The sequence below is a fragment of the Haplochromis burtoni genome, unplaced genomic scaffold, assembly GCF_018398535.1.
Source record: "Haplochromis burtoni strain Fernald_Lab_line unplaced genomic scaffold, NCSU_Asbu1 Contig_20, whole genome shotgun sequence".
Classification (NCBI taxonomy): domain Eukaryota; kingdom Metazoa; phylum Chordata; class Actinopteri; order Cichliformes; family Cichlidae; genus Haplochromis; species Haplochromis burtoni.
The window spans coordinates 3,180,701-3,199,107 of record NW_024582381.1 but is presented as its reverse complement, the minus strand read 5'-3'; the positions used below and the strand labels follow the sequence as shown (position 1 = coordinate 3,199,107).

The window sequence follows — 18,407 nt, the reverse complement described above, 5'->3', positions numbered from 1 at the left end:
GAAGCCAGCAGCAGTCTGTATTTATTCCATTAAACACACTTTAGTTCTGACTTGTTTCTGCAGTTTTCTGATATTTGATGCATAAATAGGAATTGTAATTGTGCAGGGAATGAATTGCTTATTTAGTGTCACTATTAATATGACATAACTGTGCAGAAGAAAAACAAGAAGCTGGCCCAGATCTCACACAGTGTTCCTTTGACTGGCTGCACGGCATTGACCCCTCAGGTGTGCTGATCACCATGTGTCACAGGAACACATGTACAGATAGCTGAAACTGGACTTTCCTATCTTTCTGATAAAAACATTAAGTCCTGTTTGTTTTGTGTGCTGTACATTTCCATGAGCGAGTTTATTACGCAGATCATAAATCAGTGATACAGTAAATTGCAATATGATTCCCGCCCTTAAATAATCACTCCTCACAGGTATATTCTGACCTACGATATCTCACAACAGGGCCAAAAAGGGTTTTTTTTGTTTTTTATTGAAATTGTTTGGTTTGAACTTGTATTTGTTAAACTTTTGAGAAAAATTACAAAAGATGCTGCAGCCTGTGTGCAGATTACTTGGTGGTGTTAACAAAAGACCTCCTCTGTAAAAGAAAGATGGAAACCAAAACTGAGAGCACCACTACAAAACAAACCCAAAGAAATCTGTTTCTCAGTTATGTTGGCAGCCACGTGCACTTCTGGACTTCTGCACTTTTTTTGGGGGGGTGTATTTTTTTAGATAACTCTGTACAAGTTCTGTTTTTAATCCAGGTCCGATGGTTTCCTCTGAATATTCCTTCTCAGACGTTAGTTAAAGTTTACAGTCTGACCTTGGGAGACAAATTCAACCCAAAGAATATTTGGGGATGCAAGCATGCTCCTGGTCTCACATTTCACCTGCTGTCTTTTGGTCTGGAGACTGTGGATGAAAATCCAGAATAAAAATCTAAAATCTGATCAGTCCTACCCGCAGACACAGCGCTCATCACCAGAAACATGTTCTCTGTGAAGTTTAGGTCACTTTAAAACGGCAGTTCTTGACTGAGCAGTGCAAGTGTTCAGAACAGAAATCTAAAGATAGCAGAGATGCTGTTAGTATTGTGGACGTTCCCAAGAAGATGATCTTTAATGATCTTGCTGTTTCATTTTTATTGATTTCATGGTCCAGTACCTTAAGAATTCCTGTGCACCACACCTCTCTGGCTGCCCTGCTGTAGGGCCAGGCGCAGTCATGACTTTTCAGACTTACAGGTCCAAACTCTTATTGGTCTTTTTTTCATGAAGCTCTTCAACCCTCGATCGGTTGCTGGTTACCTGATGAAAGACTATAAGTCAAAAACTGTTTGGTTTTTCTGATAAATTTGGTTTCTTGTCAAGTGTTTCTTTGTGTTTGTTTATAGATTTGATTTGAGATGGGAAAGAGGTCTTTATTTTCTTCACTTGCTCATTTGTATTTTTTCTTCTTTACAAATCCTGCTGTTTTGATCTGTTTCTCACAAGTTAACAGTTTGAAGCCTGAGCTCGTGTTTGGATCTAATCTTTCCTGGCTATGTGCTGTATGACTGACTCTCACTCACCCCTACTGCTGTTTGTCATTTTCTTTACTCTCACCATTTTCCTTCTGTATCTGCTTTTTTTTTTTTAATCTCTCGTAGTCTCTCTGTATTAGCCGACTCAATGACAGAGGTCAGGAGTTTGACTCTATTGATTGGTTTATGAATCAGTTGATTTTCTGTGCTGTCCTTTACACTGTTCTGCCAAAACTCATAAACATGGGCTGTGCAGAAATCTCCTGTCTCCAATGACCATACACATCGTTTTAGTCTCTTCATGGAAAACCAGAGTTACTCACTTATTGTTCAACCACTTAAAACAGTTTATATTGTTGGCTATTACATGCTCCAGGACCCTCATCCGAGGCTTCATGCTTCCAGTATTCTTCTCTCTCTGTCTTCCTCTCTCCGAGCCTCATTCCCACCTTTTCTCCTATGGATGCACACTGACACTCCCACCTAACTTGTTGTCCTAACAGCCAGCCTGTGTGGTAAACCTCTTCTTCCTGCTGCTCTCCCCTACCGCACGCTAGCCCGGAGCCGCATTCCCCGTCCCAGCATGAGTCAAGGTTGCAGTCGCGACACCAGTCGTGAGAGCAGCCGTGACACCAGCCCCGCTCGGGGCTTCACTCCTCTGGGTGAGTATCTCCGAGCTCACGGCTGTCTGGACTCTCTCCTAGTGAGCTTACCAACTGAACAAAATGTACCTGATGCTTAAACGAGCTTCCTGCTCCAGTCTTCTGTCTGGTCTCTGTGTTCTCTGTAGCATCTGAAATCTCTGCATGTCTTCCTCTGTGCATGAACTGTGTCTGCTCTGTTTTTCCTCTTCTTAATTTAATTGTTTTCCTATAAAAGAGATTTACCTCAGTGTTTCTGTGCTGGGCTTTTTTTAAGAGGGATTCCTGTAATTGAAATAGTTGTAAGTGAAATCATGTGCAGATGAAGGGCTTTTTAATCTCTCTGCAGAATTTTTGAAATCTAAGCATAAACAAAGTAGTAAAAATTACTTCTCAGAGAAGCAGTAACCAATCGTTGTCTAGACCCTCCTCCAGTTCTTCCTGGATAAGGACAGCAAGATAATCCAAACTAAAGACATATCTCTCTAGCACATCCTGGGTCTTCTTTTCAGGAGCAGCAGATCTACTCTGAGCTTCTCCAGAATGACTGACCTTGTCATCCTATTCTTAAGGCCACCAGTACACCCACTACATTGGTCACATTGCACGCAACCAGTGACGTAACCACACAGCCACATGTATTTATCCTTGCTGTTACGGCACAGGTCGCTGCTGCATTATTCTCCTGAACAATCAGAGTTTTTTCCACAAACTTCATTTTTTCAAACTTAATCTCTGAACTTCTGTAGTGATACATCAGTAAAACAGTCATGAACACCAACATGTTCGTAGACTCGTGTCTTCAACCCAGCTGCAGTGGCACAATGCGTAGGATTACAGAAATCAAGAGGCGTGACGTCAAGTTTGTTGTAAAGAGGCATTCACCAGATGGTGGTAAAATGGTGCACAGAGGGCTCAGCCACCATATGAAGCTCATTCTCAACACTTGTATGCATGATCTTATTCACTGAGTTATTACCCCTAATTCACGGTCACAGATTAGGGTATGAACATAGCTTGACCAGCTTCACCTTCATGCTCAGCTGTCTCTTCAACACAACAGCCGGACACAGCATCCACATCCTCGCAGATGTTTCATCAATCCAGCTGTCAATCTGTCTTCCTAACATGTGAAAAAGACCTGGAGATGTTTGAACACTTGCATAAGTGGGCAAACCACTCACCTCAGATTCAAAGTGTTTTCTTGATAAACACAAAGGGAGATGCATGGATTGGCTCTCCTGTGGGTCCACCGCCTGCAGGAGGAGGGGTCCAGTGTTTTGTGGATCAGGTAGTGGTCAAATGTAGAGGCCTCTATGGACTTGATACCCAATCTCACTAGTTCCAGTAAACTGGATTTGGATTTATTCAAACATCATAGACATGTTTGCCAATTAAAAGGTGAGAAATGCCTTTGCCTCTACCGTATGCAGACTGGTCCCGCTTACTGTCATCACACCATTCTCTGCCAGGAAAATCTCTCTAAATTTCTTTGGACCCAAACCCAAAAACTCTAAACTGTGAGAGTAACAGCATCTTTTTCTGTTCTCTGTTAAAGAATTTTTTGTTTTATGTTGCTCTGCCAGCAGACACAGTTCAGTTACTCATTTTGTTGCCTTTTCACAGCTAATATTTTGATTTATCACGGTAGAAAAAAATAAGTGAATGAATATCAGTTGATTCCATTTTTTTCAAGTATTAGAAACATAAGTGTTTTTCTTACTTTGAAAAATCAAAATGTGTGCTGGGAAAAAGGCTACATGTTTTCACCGTCGTTTAATGTTAAAAATTCTTTGTTATTATGACGGGCAACACTTCCTGTTATCCTGTACACGTGACCTGTTTTTACTCTGCTGAACTGATCTGAACGATCTGTGTTTGCACAGGTTAAGAGCAAGAAATGGAGCTAAGGCAGGTTTTCTTCAGTTTTATGTCAAATCATAACACTTAAAAGTGTAATATGCAGAATGGGTGGATAATGCAAAAAGGCAGATTTATGTTTCAGTTTGGCTAGAAAGGGTAACACTATGATGTCAGAGTGGCTTAAACCTGCAAGTCTGATTGCATATTGTTGTCTATGAGAAAATAAACACTTCCCTGATTAGTTTCAGTCTCAGTCACTAGTTTCAGGTATTACTGAATAAAATGTGTCGTTCATTTTGGACATTTTTATCACATTAAACTCAGAAAGGACAAAATCACTATTGTAAGAACAAGAGTAGCGTTGTTTACTAGCCAAATATTTTTGACACTGCTCCCAATCCATTAAGCTTTGTCAAGATGCAGCCTCAGGGTGAAAAATCAGTCAATCAAACAAAAAGCAGTTCATCTAATGTCCACTAGAGGCTCCAGCAGCGCACGTGTCCACATAGACTCCCATATAGACTTAGACACCAACATTATAATGTCCAACTTTACAGCAGAAATCAACATGTTTACAGATAAACAAAGAACTGGTTTGGTCTCCATGTAATAATTGTAACATTGTTTTGTTTTGTTTTTTCTTTTTTTAAAGTTGGACATTTTAATATGATAGCAATTAATTCACTTTTGGCTTCAAGTGGACTTGAGAGGAACTGTCGTTTTCAGGACTGCCTGGGAGCCCATTGAGCCCAGGAGGAGGTGCTGAAGCCAGTGTTGCATGAAGCTCAGCCCAGCAGAGTAAAAATGGCTTCTGTCTGTGTGTTTGCACCACTAACCCTTTGGTCCGGATGTTGCCCACCTTTCGTTTCCCTCGCAGCCTCCCGACGTCACTCCCGTTCAACCAGCGCTCTCTCCACAGCCGACCCCCACGGCCAGTCAGGTGACCTGCATGATCAGATTCCCCAACTAGCCAAGCCGCTTTCAGTTTCCTCCCATTTTTTAAAATATTACACACAAATCATGCCGGCCAGCATGCTTCTGTGGATGTGTACAGTGACGTGACTACAGGCAACATTTATAGTTGGTTTTATGTTCCCTGCTCAGTATTTTATTCAGTACTTTTGTAATTAAGCATGTAAAGGGAAAATTTTATTTTATTTATTTTATTTTATGTTCTTGATACAGTGTTCACTCTTTTGCATTCCCGGTGCCTTATTTTTCTTATATTTTTTCTGGTTAGCTGTGATTTATTTATTTTTTTGTTTAATTCAGTGGCCTCTAGTGTGTTTATAGCTGCGGTTACATTTTTTTGTGCTAATGTGAAATTCGTTTCGTGGCATTAAATATCTTTCTTTTAAATATATTTTTTGTTTGTTTTTCCATCGTTTTTGTTGTTGTTGTTTTTTTAACATACACGTTTGTTTTTTCCTATTTGGTGAATTGCTGGTTTCTTAAATCCTTCTTCTTCCAAGGGATAAGTATACAGCCGCTGTGATGCATGTCTGTGCTTAGTGGCCGAGGACCTGGTCACCTGCTGTTTGGGTTTTTCTTCTATAAGATGTTGCTTTTCTTTTTGCTTTTGGTGGTTGGAGCTTTAAATATATTTTCAGCTGTTAATTCACAGCATTTTTCTTTTTGATTGAAGAGACCAGTAAGTAAGAGAAGCAGGTAAGTAACTGTGCATTTGTGCTTTTATTCACCTTCACTTTACTGTCCTCTGTTCCCGTTTCTGTTTGCAGACCGGTACGGTTTGGTGCATCAAGCAAGAATTTCTGCGTCCGTTAATGCCATGAGGGTCCTAAACACCGGCACAGAGGTGGAGGCAGCAGTCGCTGATGCTCTGGTAAGTTGATGGTTTTTGAGAGAAAAGACACATAATTTAAAATTTGTGATTAACATTAAAAAATTTTTTATATTAAATTAACACGACTGAATGTTGCATAGCAAACAAAAAGACTTGTCTCTACTGGCAACACTTTTAAGAAGTTTATCAGTGTGGAGATACATTGTGTAAACTTTTATCATCAAGTATGAGATATCTTATCTTTTTGGCTTGTGTTTATGTCTGTCCCATTCTTGTGACCTTGTCACCTACACAACTAGAGAATTAATTGTTCCCCAGTGTTAGAAAATGGATGTAGAAACTATTAGATTTAAAGTCTGTCTGATAAGATAAAATGTTAAAATGAGCAAGTGAGGTCCGGGCAGTTGGTCATCTACCTGCATTAATGGTTGCATGTCCTTATTCAAATCCACACTGCATATTTTCATGTATTAAGTCTTAAATTAGTGCACAATTTTTTCCAATCAAAGAGATAGATTGGAAAATTGTTTATTACTGCTTTAGCGTTCCCATTTTGTGGGCACTTATCAAACCTCTGACCGCGTGTAAGGTTTAATTTTTTTACTGCGAGGATGAAGGTTTGACATACATAAACACCAGTCAGTGGCAGGAGTCGTCTCAATATTAGCAGATGAAAAAAAGAATAAATAAATAAATCTACTGTTGTGGGGTAGCTAGCTAGCATAAACTGCTGGTCTCTCTATGTTTTCCCCTTTTGTCCTTATGCCCAATCAGTCAGGCAGATGGCCGCTCCCCTTGTCCTGTTTGTATTAGAGGTTTCTTCCTGTTAAAAGGGAGTTCGTCTTCCCCACCATCAGCTGCTTACAGAAGATTGTCTGTTTTGGGGGATTTTTGTTTTCTCCAACATTGTTCGCGGTTTACCTTACAGTATAAAACACCTTGAGATGATTGTTGTTGTGAATTGGTACTAAATAAATAAAATAAAATAAAATTTAATTGGCTATAAATTGTATTTACCAAGAGGGCTCTCATGAGATGGTCCACAATGAGTAAGAGTGAATTTGGAAGGGGGGCTGTATTTTAGTTTTTAAAAAGTACAGTATTGTATTGACTCCATTTTTGATGTAGCTGGTAGTCCTGCATGTTGATTGGTTAGTTAGCACACATGTTCATATAAGCACCTGTTTGCACACATGCCCTCCAACAGACATTTGAAGTGAAATTAAATCAAACAGAAATGTTTCTGAGTGTGTAAGAAACAGCTGGTTGTGGCAATCAAAATGGTGACTGACAACAATCTTAAAAGGTATTTTACTACTATCAGAAATGAAGCCATTTCTAATGTTTTGAGCTCTTCCGTTAAAATCACGATATATTTGGCTAGAACAAACCAACATTTTAACCCTGAGAAAATTTTTGAGCTCTTATATCCCAAGTGAGACCTATTAAACTGGTGGTTCTGAGAGTTCTCCTACTAGAATAAATCCCTGGTTCTTTGTTAAACATTAAATGAAACCCTTCTCTCACCCCAACCGGTCGTGGCAAATGGCCGTCCTTCCTTGAGCCTGGTTCTACCGGAGGTTTCTTCCTGTTAAAAGGGAGTTTTTTTCTTCCCACTGTTGCCAAAGTGCTTGCTCATATGGGGTCATATGATTGTTAGGTTTTTCTCTGTATGTATTATCGTAGGGTCTACCTTACAATATAAAGCTCATTGAGGCGACTCTTGTTGTGATTTGGTGCTGTATAATTATCCAGGTACTTGTACTCTCCATTAAGCCTTACGTGTCACTTGTGCAATCTTAATTAGTAAGTGTTAAGGATGGATGCTCAGGCCACTGTGAAGACTTCCTTTACTGCTAAAACAGTAGATGTCACCAAACTTAACAATCATTCTGACCTTTTTTCAGGAATACGGAGCTCCATGAAAAAGTTTTACGTTTACTAAGATCAGATATATTTCTAACACGTCTCGTCACATGTGTGTTGCACGCAGAAAAATGGACTGCACTCTTTCTTTGATCCTCCTTTAAACGTTCCCTTTCTCCTCTTTTCCTCTTGGTTGTTTGTTACCATTTCAGCTTTTAGGAGACTCCAGGAATAAGGTAGTTGGTCATTTTGCATTTCTGTCCATGTATCCATGCCATCATACACTAACCAAGTAAAGAAAACAGTAATGCAGCTTGCCTCATCATAATCGCTCCTCCACCCCAAAGCCTTCTTATTTCTTTGTTTTTCTTTATTTTTTTGTTTCACTTTGAATGTTTGTCCATCGCATCCCTGATGTGAGCATCTGTGGTACCAGAGCAGAGACACGTCTTTGTGGTATAAATGTGTTGAACGTCATTATTTTGGCACATTGCTCATTTTTTGAGATAAGATTAAATATGCTCTTCTGTTTGACGTGTCCCCCACTGCAAGGCCTTTGCTTACTTGTGGCACTGCTTGACTGGCTTTTTATAGGAAGAATGAAAGAAAATGCTTTAAAATGTATTAGAAGAATTTCATAGCATCTACGTACAAATTTGGACTTTTAATTTTCTTAAACTGTTGAGAAAACCGCATGGCTACCAGATGCAACAGGCAAGCTTTTATCAAGATTGTTACCTCACAGCCGGTCAGTATTTCGGTATCAAATCCTCAGTGTCCGTCTTCCCTTCTCAGAGGAAGACATTGAGACGGAGGTACGAATCCCCGGGGATGTACTCTGACGACGATGCCAACAGCGACGCATCTAGCGCATGCTCGGAGCGCTCGTACGGGTCACGAAATGGAGGAATCCCACATTACTTGCGCCAGACGGAGGATGTGGCTGAGGTCCTGAACCACTGTGCCAGTTCCAACTGGTCTGAGAGGAAGGAGGGCCTGCTGGGCCTGCAGAACCTCCTCAAGAGCCAACGAATACTGAGGTGGGAGCGTGCTGTCTGTGGGGTATAAAAATACATATGCAAGAAATATGTGCTTTAGTATTTGGGGACTAGTTATTGTTATTATTGTCTTTCTTCAGAGTGGTTCAAAGGTGCACACAAATCACTTTTAGAGGTGATTTCGGATTTGTTGGTTATCTTGAGTAATGCAAATGGATACATGCACAACAAAAAGGAGTCATAAAAAAAATCTGTGGTTTCCCTGCGCATTTCTTCAAGTTACAGGTGAATTTCTTCCTCAGTTGGAACAGTCTGTATGTCTGTCTGTTCTATAACCCTTACTAAACAAATCAACCATCCGATTGGTGGCGAACCAGAACAATAACTGTGTACAACCTGCTAGCCAGAGTGAGATAGACTGTAAGGAAATCTGAAAACAGGTGGTTAGCTGAACCCATGGAAGCACATGGTAGATCACCACAGGTGCATTTAAACTCAAGGATAAACAGGTACACAAGGATCATTTGCTTCCCCCAAATGCGCTGGCAATGACCTGATGGATTTTATATTTGGCCTTTTGCTTAAAGCTGAGTCATTGATGATTGATTGGTGATGGCTGATTGGTTGTCTGGTTCTGTTGGTTGGCTGCAGTCGCGTGGAGCTGAAGAGACTTTGTGAGATCTTCACACGGATGTTTGCAGATCCTCACAGCAAGGTAATGAATCAGAACTTTACCAACTAAATCAATCCATTTGGATGAACACTGACATCAATATGAATGCATGGTACATTACACGTGTATGCTGTGACTTTTTGGTACTAATGAGGCGTCCCTTGTTGCATGTTCTGCCTTGCTGTGGACTTAACAACAGAGAGTAAGTTTGTTTTTGAATTCATATTCTGCAAATAAATATGAGATTTAAAAAAAAACTGCAAGTTCATTTTTTCCTCCTTAAAAAATGTTTTGCATTTTAAATGTATGATCTGTGTGCATATTTGCAGGTCTTCAGCATGTTCCTTGAAACTCTCGTGGACTTCGTCACAGTACACAGGGAGGACCTGCAGGACTGGCTCTTTGTCCTGCTCACCCAGCTGCTGAAGAAGATGGGCGCAGACCTGCTTGGCTCAGTCCAGGCCAAAGTCCAGAAAGCCCTGGATGTCACAAGGTCTGAAAGTCACACCAGTCATGGCTGCTTCCTATTTCATTGCTGGTCGATAAGGAGTAGGCATGCAGGATCAAATGTTATATAATTCAGTCAGATGGAATCGCATTATATACAGATCATTATTTTTCAATAAAAGCAACGAGATAGACGGATCCATAAAAACAGACCGTTAGTTTCTCAGTCGGAAGCTGCTGCAGTTTTGAAGAAAGTCTGTTTAAAATGAAAACTATTTTACTGGGTAAACTGTTTTCTCATATTTCTGATCCACAGTCAGTGTGTTACCTGCAGCAGGTGGTAGTAGACCCCCCCCCAGTACACACATAATCTAAAGCCATGTGCTGCTGTGGACACAAATGGAACATTGTCACTGCTTTACCTGCCATCAGACAGAAAGTGAAGCCTCTCTCCACCAGGCTATTTCCACAAAAACTCACTCTGGTGTTTTAAAGGATCAATTCAGGTCTGAGTTAACATCTTGAAATGCAAAAGTCACAAAAAAGTAGTCGAGCAAGCCGTGCTTGCAGGGTAAAAGTTCTTGCTTTTATTCTCTGTTAGCGTATTCTTTTCACAAATGAACAAACCTTTTGGGTTTTACATGCACAGCTGTGGCTTTAATATAAATGTGGACATTTAAAACTTTGATTTATTGTTTGCAGTTTGACCCCCGTTGCTGCAAGGCAATTTTGAGAGCAAATTTAAAGCAGAGGCCACATCAAATTATACTGATATAAACACTGCTGTCCAATCATTTGCAAATATATTGATATTTAGAACAAGCATTACACCCTGTCACCTGGACTTCTTCTACAGAGTGATACTAAAATTTCCATTTATCTCATTCTGGGCTAACGGTCCTTGAGTGGTGCAGTGATGGTAGTCTGCAGGAGCTACGCTGAGCTCTGCAGACCTTCATCTACATTTTGCAGCTGTGTGCTGTTTCTTTTTTGACACTGACTGAGGCCTAACTGAAACAGAGTGATTTACATGATCTTAAAAAATAAAAAAATACCACAGATGCTTGTTGGAGGTACTTGCTACTCTTTGAGATGCAGTAGTTGTCATAAAGCTGCGGTATTTCTATCTGCACCTTTGAAAAGAAACCCTTCAACAGCTGTGAGCGTGACTTCATACAGAGTTGTACTTGTCTCCAGTTTTGGGATCTAACATTACTGCAGTAACATGGACGCTTCACGTAAAATGAAACTCGAAACCTATTTCAGCTTTTCCTTAGACCCGCTTAAAAGCCACATGAAGGAAAGAATTGAATTCTGTTCTCTTTCTCTGTGTTAGGGAGTCCTTCCCATTTGACCAGCAGTTCAACATTCTGATGAGGTTTATTGTGGATCAGACTCAGACTCCAAACCTCAAGGTAAAGTAGAAGTAAAGTTGATTTTTGGTCGGCAGATATAATTTCAGCAAGACTAAAGGTTTCTTGTCTCTTCAGGTGAAAGTGGCCATTTTAAAGTACATCGAGTCCCTGGCACGGCAGATGGATCCCACAGACTTTGTCAACTCCAGCGAGACTCGGCTCGCGGTGTCTCGCATCATCACCTGGACCACTGAACCAAAAAGTTCAGATGTGCGGAAGGTAGGCCAAAATATGTCCTAAGGCTCTCACACTTAGTATTCTAGTTATTATTTCCTTCTAGTATTATCAAAGAGTACATTGTGGCCCCATTTCATCTTCAGTTGATATCTCTACAACACAATACAAAGATGTCTTACTTAATCTCTGCACTTTCTTTACATTCTATTGATATTTTTAGAACGTTTTATTTATTTATTTATTTATCGTACCGAAAGCACCTTTAAAGAGGCACGGTGGACCTAAAACGGCTTGAACCAAGAAACAGTATAAAATACAGAAGGATCGTATTGAAGGATGTGTTTGAATCATGTAAAGCTGTCTGTGAAGTGTCCAAAAACAAAAATGTGGGGTTGGAATTTACAGAAAATTGCTGACTACAGAACTGTTATATTGTATTCCTCTGCTCCTTTATTTCATTTGGGTTCCTTGGCCTGTTGTGTTTGTCCAGCAGCAGTTGTAAACTTTGATAATAGGCACTCTCCCTGTGGATGGCCTTGGGTCAATGGCCCATTATCTTTCCCTTGTCTGATGCGCGTCATATGTTCTCCCTCTGTGTTCCTTACTGTTTGTTTTTCCACTGCCGCTCTTCCAAATGAAATCCTCACCCAGCCCAAATCTTTAGATATGCTGTAAATAGACCAACAAGAATACAATAGGTGCATCTATTATCAGGGGACACTGATCCACATGCACAGATCTTCTCAAATATTGCTTCTGTGATGATGGTTGGGGTCCTGTGCCATTCTGTAATGCCCCTTCTGCCTTGCCACTGTTGCCCCAGACCCTTCATAACTGGGTGAGCGAGGAGCTAGCAGGCAGGTCCAGCACTGCAGCCTTACTGCAGTCAACTGAGGGCAACCAGGAAGAAAGGTGTAAGCAGGTAGAGCCCTCTTCAGCAGCCAATTACATCACAACAAGCACGCAATGCCCCGCCTGCCCGGTACCTAACCAGCCACCAAACCTGCGAAAAAGAAAAAAGCCAACTGCGGCATCCTGTCACTCACCATTTACACTCCAGCTGTTCTGCTGAACAAATAAAGTCAGTGTGTGCCTGGCAAAGTGATCACTCACCAAATAAACTGAGCTTGTTGTGCAACCTGGAAAGACGTTTGTTTAACATTCGTAGTTCTCCAGGAAAGCTTGTGGTTTTGAATGCATTTGGATGGATTTTAATTTTGCAGTGCAACATTAATAGGAATGCTCGTTTTTTTTGTTTTAATAGTTTGTGCCTAACACTGTTTGACTCACCCTAACAACCTGCCGTCCACCTGCATATCTGCATGCTAACATGAAGATTTTAGATATGCGTGTCGGGAATAGTGGCACCAAGAGCTGGATGTCACCCCTTTATCACCCAAGTGTCATACAGGCCGGCTGGATTTACGTTGTAATTTTAGCTGTAAAAATACAAAATAATTCTCATTTAATAACCATTTTAATTTTCTATCTAGCCCTAAGTATTTGAGGAATTATAATAAAGTGAAGCACATGGTCAAATCTGATTTTTGTGTCTGACAGCAGTACCTTGTAAGTGCTTTGTGCTACTGTGATACACTAAATATCCCCAGTAAAGCTCATAAATCACTCATCCTTTTAGTTCAGCCATTGCACAAATGAAGAGAACTGCCTAAAATCTTTTTTTATGAATCAGCTTAATAGTTAGACCTCAAGTAGAAATGAGCTCATTTGCATTTGCTCATTTTGCAAAATTAAAAAGCAACCCAGATTTTAAGACATCAAAACTAAACCAATCCTAACCAACAGCCTCTTTTTGTTTTTCCACACCAGTATTAATACACTGTATTACCATGAAAGAGTCATTTCTGTTAAAGAATTCAGGCTTAAATTAACAGTCGACAAAGAAATACATTTGAGTTAATTATGTAATTATTTTGCTTACATCTCATTTAAGCTCAGGTTAGTCTCCTGTCTTCCCGTGCTCTCTGTTTCACTGTATATATTCACACACAGAGCAGAGCAGCTAAAGCAAGGATAACATTAATTGAGTTGATGATACCTTGTTATCACTTTTATTGCACTAAGTGCAATAAAAGCTGTTCATGAACTGTTAATCCCAACAAAGTGAAAGACAGAAGAGAGGGCCAACAGGGTGATTTAAATGTTTGTTTTTTGTGTGTTTTTACTAAGTTAAACAACTGCAAAGAAACACACAACACTGGTTGGGATAGTTGGTTCCTTCAATGCTATATTAGCCGACCTTCAAGCACAATGTGCAGGCATAGCTTCACTGCTGCCCCAGGTTAGAGTTTTGTGTAGTCCCATCCTAAATGAACAAATTATCAGCAACTAGAAGATGTCTCCCCGGACATTTTGTCCTCACAGTTTATCAGTTTAAAGATTTTTACTGTGGGTTTTGTAGTTCTATAAAATTAGAATCCCTAGTAGTTTATTTTGTATGATGCTATTCCTGGTGAATATTAGGTATAATCTATAGTGAGTTTATAAATGGAAATTATAAAGGTAAAGAAGAGATGGGCAGCTTCGCTGCGTTTGGAGCCACAAATACATCAATCAGCTCATCTGAACTCTTAACACACAAAAAATCATCCGATGTATCAGGATGTTATATTTTATGTTTTAGACCCTATGTTGGTTAAGCTCAAATAAAGTGTGAAAATTCTTTAAAGAGATATTTACAGTAATCAAACTGGGCTGTGCACATACTGGAAGGCAAGTTTTTTTCATCCTGAAAACAACCTGTTGGATGTTTAATTGATCATCGTTTTGTCATAAATATGCAATCGGGTCATTGAAATCAGAATTATAGCCGATATAAACTGTGATTGGTGCATCCCTAAGTAAAACTGGTGTGTGGTTGTCATTTCTCTATCGCTTCTTACTAGAAACCTGCACAAGAATCAAACATGACATATTTGACAACTTATTCCCAATAATAGACCAAACATTGTTCTGTTAAACATCAACTTCTATTCTCCTGCAGCAGCAGCAGCAGCACACCAGTACTTTCTCCTTTATCTTTGCTCACTTGCATGTTGCAGCACTGATTTTCCTGAAAAGATTCTTCTTCCTTTAGTTTTCTACTGAATGCATCTTTGAATTCTCACCTTTCAAAAAATGTTTTTCTACAGGCTAAAGCCTCCATTACTGCACCAAGAAGCCCACCTTGGAGCCAGAAAGTGAAAGAATGTCTTCCATGGTTTCAGAAGTGCATTGGCAACAACCTGTGTATCAAATTCTGTAAAATATTGTAAAACATTACTGTTATTCTAACTTGATAAGTCATAATGTCCACTGTATGTGCTTGATATTGGAATACACATGTTAAGCATTAACTAGTTCCTCGTTAGTGTGCATATTAGCCTATTGGCTCTAGGGTTAGCCATAAAGCACTCAGTGATGCCTTATTCTACACGAGCATGTTCTGCAGTTTTTAGGATACAACAATGAGTCTTTGGCCAGTACCCTCATAATTACTGCTTATTGGATAAATAAAGAAGATCTTGTACATAAATTATGACTTTAATATGCTTTACTCATGGCCTCATAAGAACTGAACCTTGAGAACTGAACTGTGAGAACTGAACCTGGACCTTTTTAGTATCATTAACTGCTTTTTAGAATAAGATGCACTGAAGTGTAGGAGAATGTCAGTGTTAGGAACTCACCTGTTTCTTGCTTCCTGGTATAGTTCAGCATTTATAACCCTTTCCCTGCTTCCTGTAAATTCTGTAGAATTCCCTCATTTTTGACCTGTGACTCCTCACTTTGGAATAGCATCATTTAACTGCGATAGTTGGGAGCCGTGGTTGAAGAAGAGCCAGTGGTTAGAGTAGGGAATCTTTTGTAGATTCATATTTATCAAAGTAAATGTGAGTTAACTGTGAGTAAACCTCAGGAATTAGAATGGGTAGCTCGTTCATATTCAGTCAAACATGATTTAGAGTGGAGGTATAGCCTCCTCTGAAGATCATAATTCAGATAGAGCTGCTTCCTTACGTTTGGTCTAAAAGCAGCAACCAGATTGAAAACTCTTCAGTTAATAGTCCAGTATTGGGAGAATATCGTCAGGAAGAATAGGGTGTTAACGAGAGCTTTAAAATGGCTAATTTAAAGACACTAGGTTGCTAATGTGCATTATAATGAGCAGGTAGCTACCTGGCCGAGGTGCTTCTGAAACCATGAAAGCCTGAAGGTATCTGAAGGTTCTCTGCAGTTCTGCTTTCTTTCCTAACACGTTGTGCTCGCTGCCTGCAGGCGGCACAGGTGGTGCTGATTGCTTTGTTTGAGCTCAACACCCCAGAGTTCACCATGCTGCTGGGAGCACTGCCCAAAACTTTCCAGGACGGCGCCACCAAGCTGCTGCACAACCACCTGAAGAACACGAGCAACACCAGCAGCAATGTGGTCAGTAAGATTTCTATGCCACTGAGGGGAAAAATGTTACAGTCACCCAGGTTGCGGTATTCTAAGATGAGTTGAACTGATTGAACTTGAGGTGGACTTCTGTTTCCGATGTTACGTTGTATGTAATTTCATGTCGTTGATATTCAGGGCTCTCCGAGTAACACTATTGGCCGAATACCGGCTCGTCACACACCCAGCAGGACCAGCCCTCTCACCTCACCGACAAACTGCTCCCATGGAGGACTCTCTCCAAGGTAGGCAGCCGCCTTTGATGACACTGTCCTTAATAACACACTCACTGTGTCGACGCATGGCTGTGTTTTAATGGTGGGATACTGGTGCTGTCATCATGTGTCACCTGTAGACAAAGTAACGCGCAGCCAGGTGGGTCTGTAGTAGCTCGAGACTGAGTGAGCTGTTCTAGAGATTACAGCCCATAATTCATTCACACATATGTGAAAACAAAGAAGCAATTATTTACAAAGACAAAAGAAATCTTACAAAACTCCTCCTGCCAATTGTCTGATTGCTAAAAGTTTCGCTGCATAGCGACTGATAAATGAGCCTTTGAAGTTGTCATACACGATCATGTTGTAAAAGTAAACCAGAGGAGGGTGATTGCTGCATTAATCTGCTGTTTTTACAGCATAATGCAGCCCACTTACCTAAAATCCAGTTTCATTCTTCCACGCTGAGCAGCTCATTCAGCTCACACACACTGTGCCTGGATTGTCCTTTTATCTGCCAGCAGAAACCCATAAACATTGATAAGTTATTTAAGTTATTGTTACTTCACCTGAACCTGCAGTGCACCTTGTATGGAGAGCATTAGCAGCACAAAAATGCTTTTTCCAAGATTATCTTTCAAGATAAAATCACAGTCACACAATTAACTAATTTACCCAGCTTAACCCATAAATATCACAAACCACACTGAATTGAAATGTGGGCAAAAAAACATTTCTTTTGGGCAGCGTTGCAACACTTTCAGCCCAGCTGCCATGATCAGATTGCTTCCTCAAAGTCCTGTTCTGATCACTTGCATTTGTGTATCTGAGATTTATCTGAAATGGTGAAGAAGTCAGGAGTCAAGGAGTCAGACCTGGCAAGAAGATGCTAGCTAGCAACGACAGGCCATATGGGTGCATCACACAGATACAGATTAATTATTGCTGTGTAGCATTTAATAAAAGTCCTAGAATTGTATTCACTGAAATACAATGTATAAAATCTTGTCCTTATTGCACTTGGATGATGATGATGATGATATCATACTTAAGTTCCAAATATTAGCAGGTTTCAGAAGGTTTATTCATTTATTTTAATTAAAATGCTACAGAATGCTCCTACAGAACAAACAGGGTGGGTAACAGCTATTTTGTATTTTGGTGCCTCTGGTTGACGTTAGAGGAACTGCACTTGATTTTTCCATCCTGGAAGCTGATACATGTTTCTTTTTATGTTAATAGGGACAAAATGTGCTTTCTTTATGCTTTAATAAAATCCAAATGGATGAGTTGTATTTTAAAAAAATTACCTGCCATTAACTATAAAACAGAGAAGTTTGTTTTTGGCACCTTTATGGTCAGAACAGGACTTTCGGTGAGGTGAACAAGGAAACAACCTTGACATTGAGACTCTCCAACTTAAAATCAGTTAAAAGTTCTATTTACATGGATGAACTCGACATGCTCACTTTTTACGGGATTCTGCTTTCCTCTTTAATTAACACTTTCCCGTAACCTTAAAGCTCAGACTAGTTTCTTTTTGTCTTTTCTCTTTCTCTTCCTGCGCACTTGCTGTTTCCTCTCTCTCCTCCCTTCTCTTGTCTCGTCCCGTGCTCTCTCCTCGTGTTGTCGGTTTCCATCCACCTTTCCCTGCTCTCTCACTCCTGTCTGTCCGTCCTTCCCTCCCGGCCGCGCTGTGACAACAGTCGGTTATGGGGTTGGGGTGTCGACGGACTATCAAAGCACCCGCCTGCCCCTCCTCCTCCTCCTCCTACGCCTCACTCCACCTCTGCTGCCCCCACCATAAGGGTCCTGCGCAGAGCGTATTCACCCAGGTAATGAGGCGGGCACGTTGGAGATTGTGGCCTAAGGAATCCACACTCTCATCCTTTTCTTTACCCAGTTCACCAAACCATCTGAGAATGCATGCATTAAACCATCATGTCTAATAAAGTGGAAGCATCCTTTTGAAAATCCATAATTTTTAAGGGTTATGTCAGTCCTGACCTTTCATGCTCTAAATCAGTCTGCTTTTCTGTCAAGAGCACAGCTTCGTCGCATGCACATGTCTGCAGATTCATGTGGCTGTATTTTGCTTTTGCTGCATATTTTATATAAAAGTGCATGCATGCGTTTCTTTTTATGTCTGTGTGTCTGGCAGCATGATGGAGTACGACACGGAGAACATGAACTCAGACGAGATCTACAGCTCGCTGCGTGGCGTCACTGAAGCCATCCAGAGCTTCTCCTACCGGAGCCAAGAGGATCTGAACGAGCCTATTAGACGGGAGGCAAAGAGGGATGATGCAGTAAGCCACAAGCTTCATATCCAGAACCAGTTCTGAA

At 40.5% G+C, this 18,407-nt stretch overlaps 1 protein-coding gene across 31 annotated transcripts in view; it reads left to right on the top strand.

Annotated features, from left to right (window-relative positions):
- The window catches only part of clasp1a (cytoplasmic linker associated protein 1a), a 93,716-nt gene that overhangs the window by 64,507 nt on the left and 10,802 nt on the right, over positions 1–18,407 (top strand). For 9 of the 31 annotated variants that reach the window (XR_006054100.1, XM_042218509.1, XM_042218506.1 and 6 more), the window contains 15 exons: positions 2,026–2,184; positions 4,904–4,966; positions 5,766–5,869; positions 7,909–7,932; positions 8,492–8,736; positions 9,346–9,409; positions 9,567–9,569; positions 9,697–9,860; positions 11,151–11,229; positions 11,305–11,448; positions 12,230–12,328; positions 15,685–15,834; positions 15,982–16,088; positions 17,768–17,896; positions 18,223–18,370. Coding sequence is in view for 30 of the 31 variants with exons in the window: in XM_042218509.1 (XP_042074443.1) it covers positions 2,026–2,184; positions 4,904–4,966; positions 5,766–5,869; positions 7,909–7,932; positions 8,492–8,736; positions 9,346–9,409; positions 9,567–9,569; positions 9,697–9,860; positions 11,151–11,229; positions 11,305–11,448; positions 12,230–12,328; positions 15,685–15,834; positions 15,982–16,088; positions 17,768–17,896; positions 18,223–18,370 (1,682 nt within the window). In the remaining variant the exon portion in view is untranslated. The remainder of the gene's footprint in view (positions 1–2,025; positions 2,185–4,903; positions 4,967–5,765; positions 5,870–7,908; positions 7,933–8,491; positions 8,737–9,345; positions 9,410–9,566; positions 9,570–9,696; positions 9,861–11,150; positions 11,230–11,304; positions 11,449–12,229; positions 12,329–15,684; positions 15,835–15,981; positions 16,089–17,767; positions 17,897–18,222; positions 18,371–18,407) is intronic. The other 22 variants (XM_042218516.1, XM_042218514.1, XM_042218510.1 and 19 more) reach the window with 15 other exon arrangements.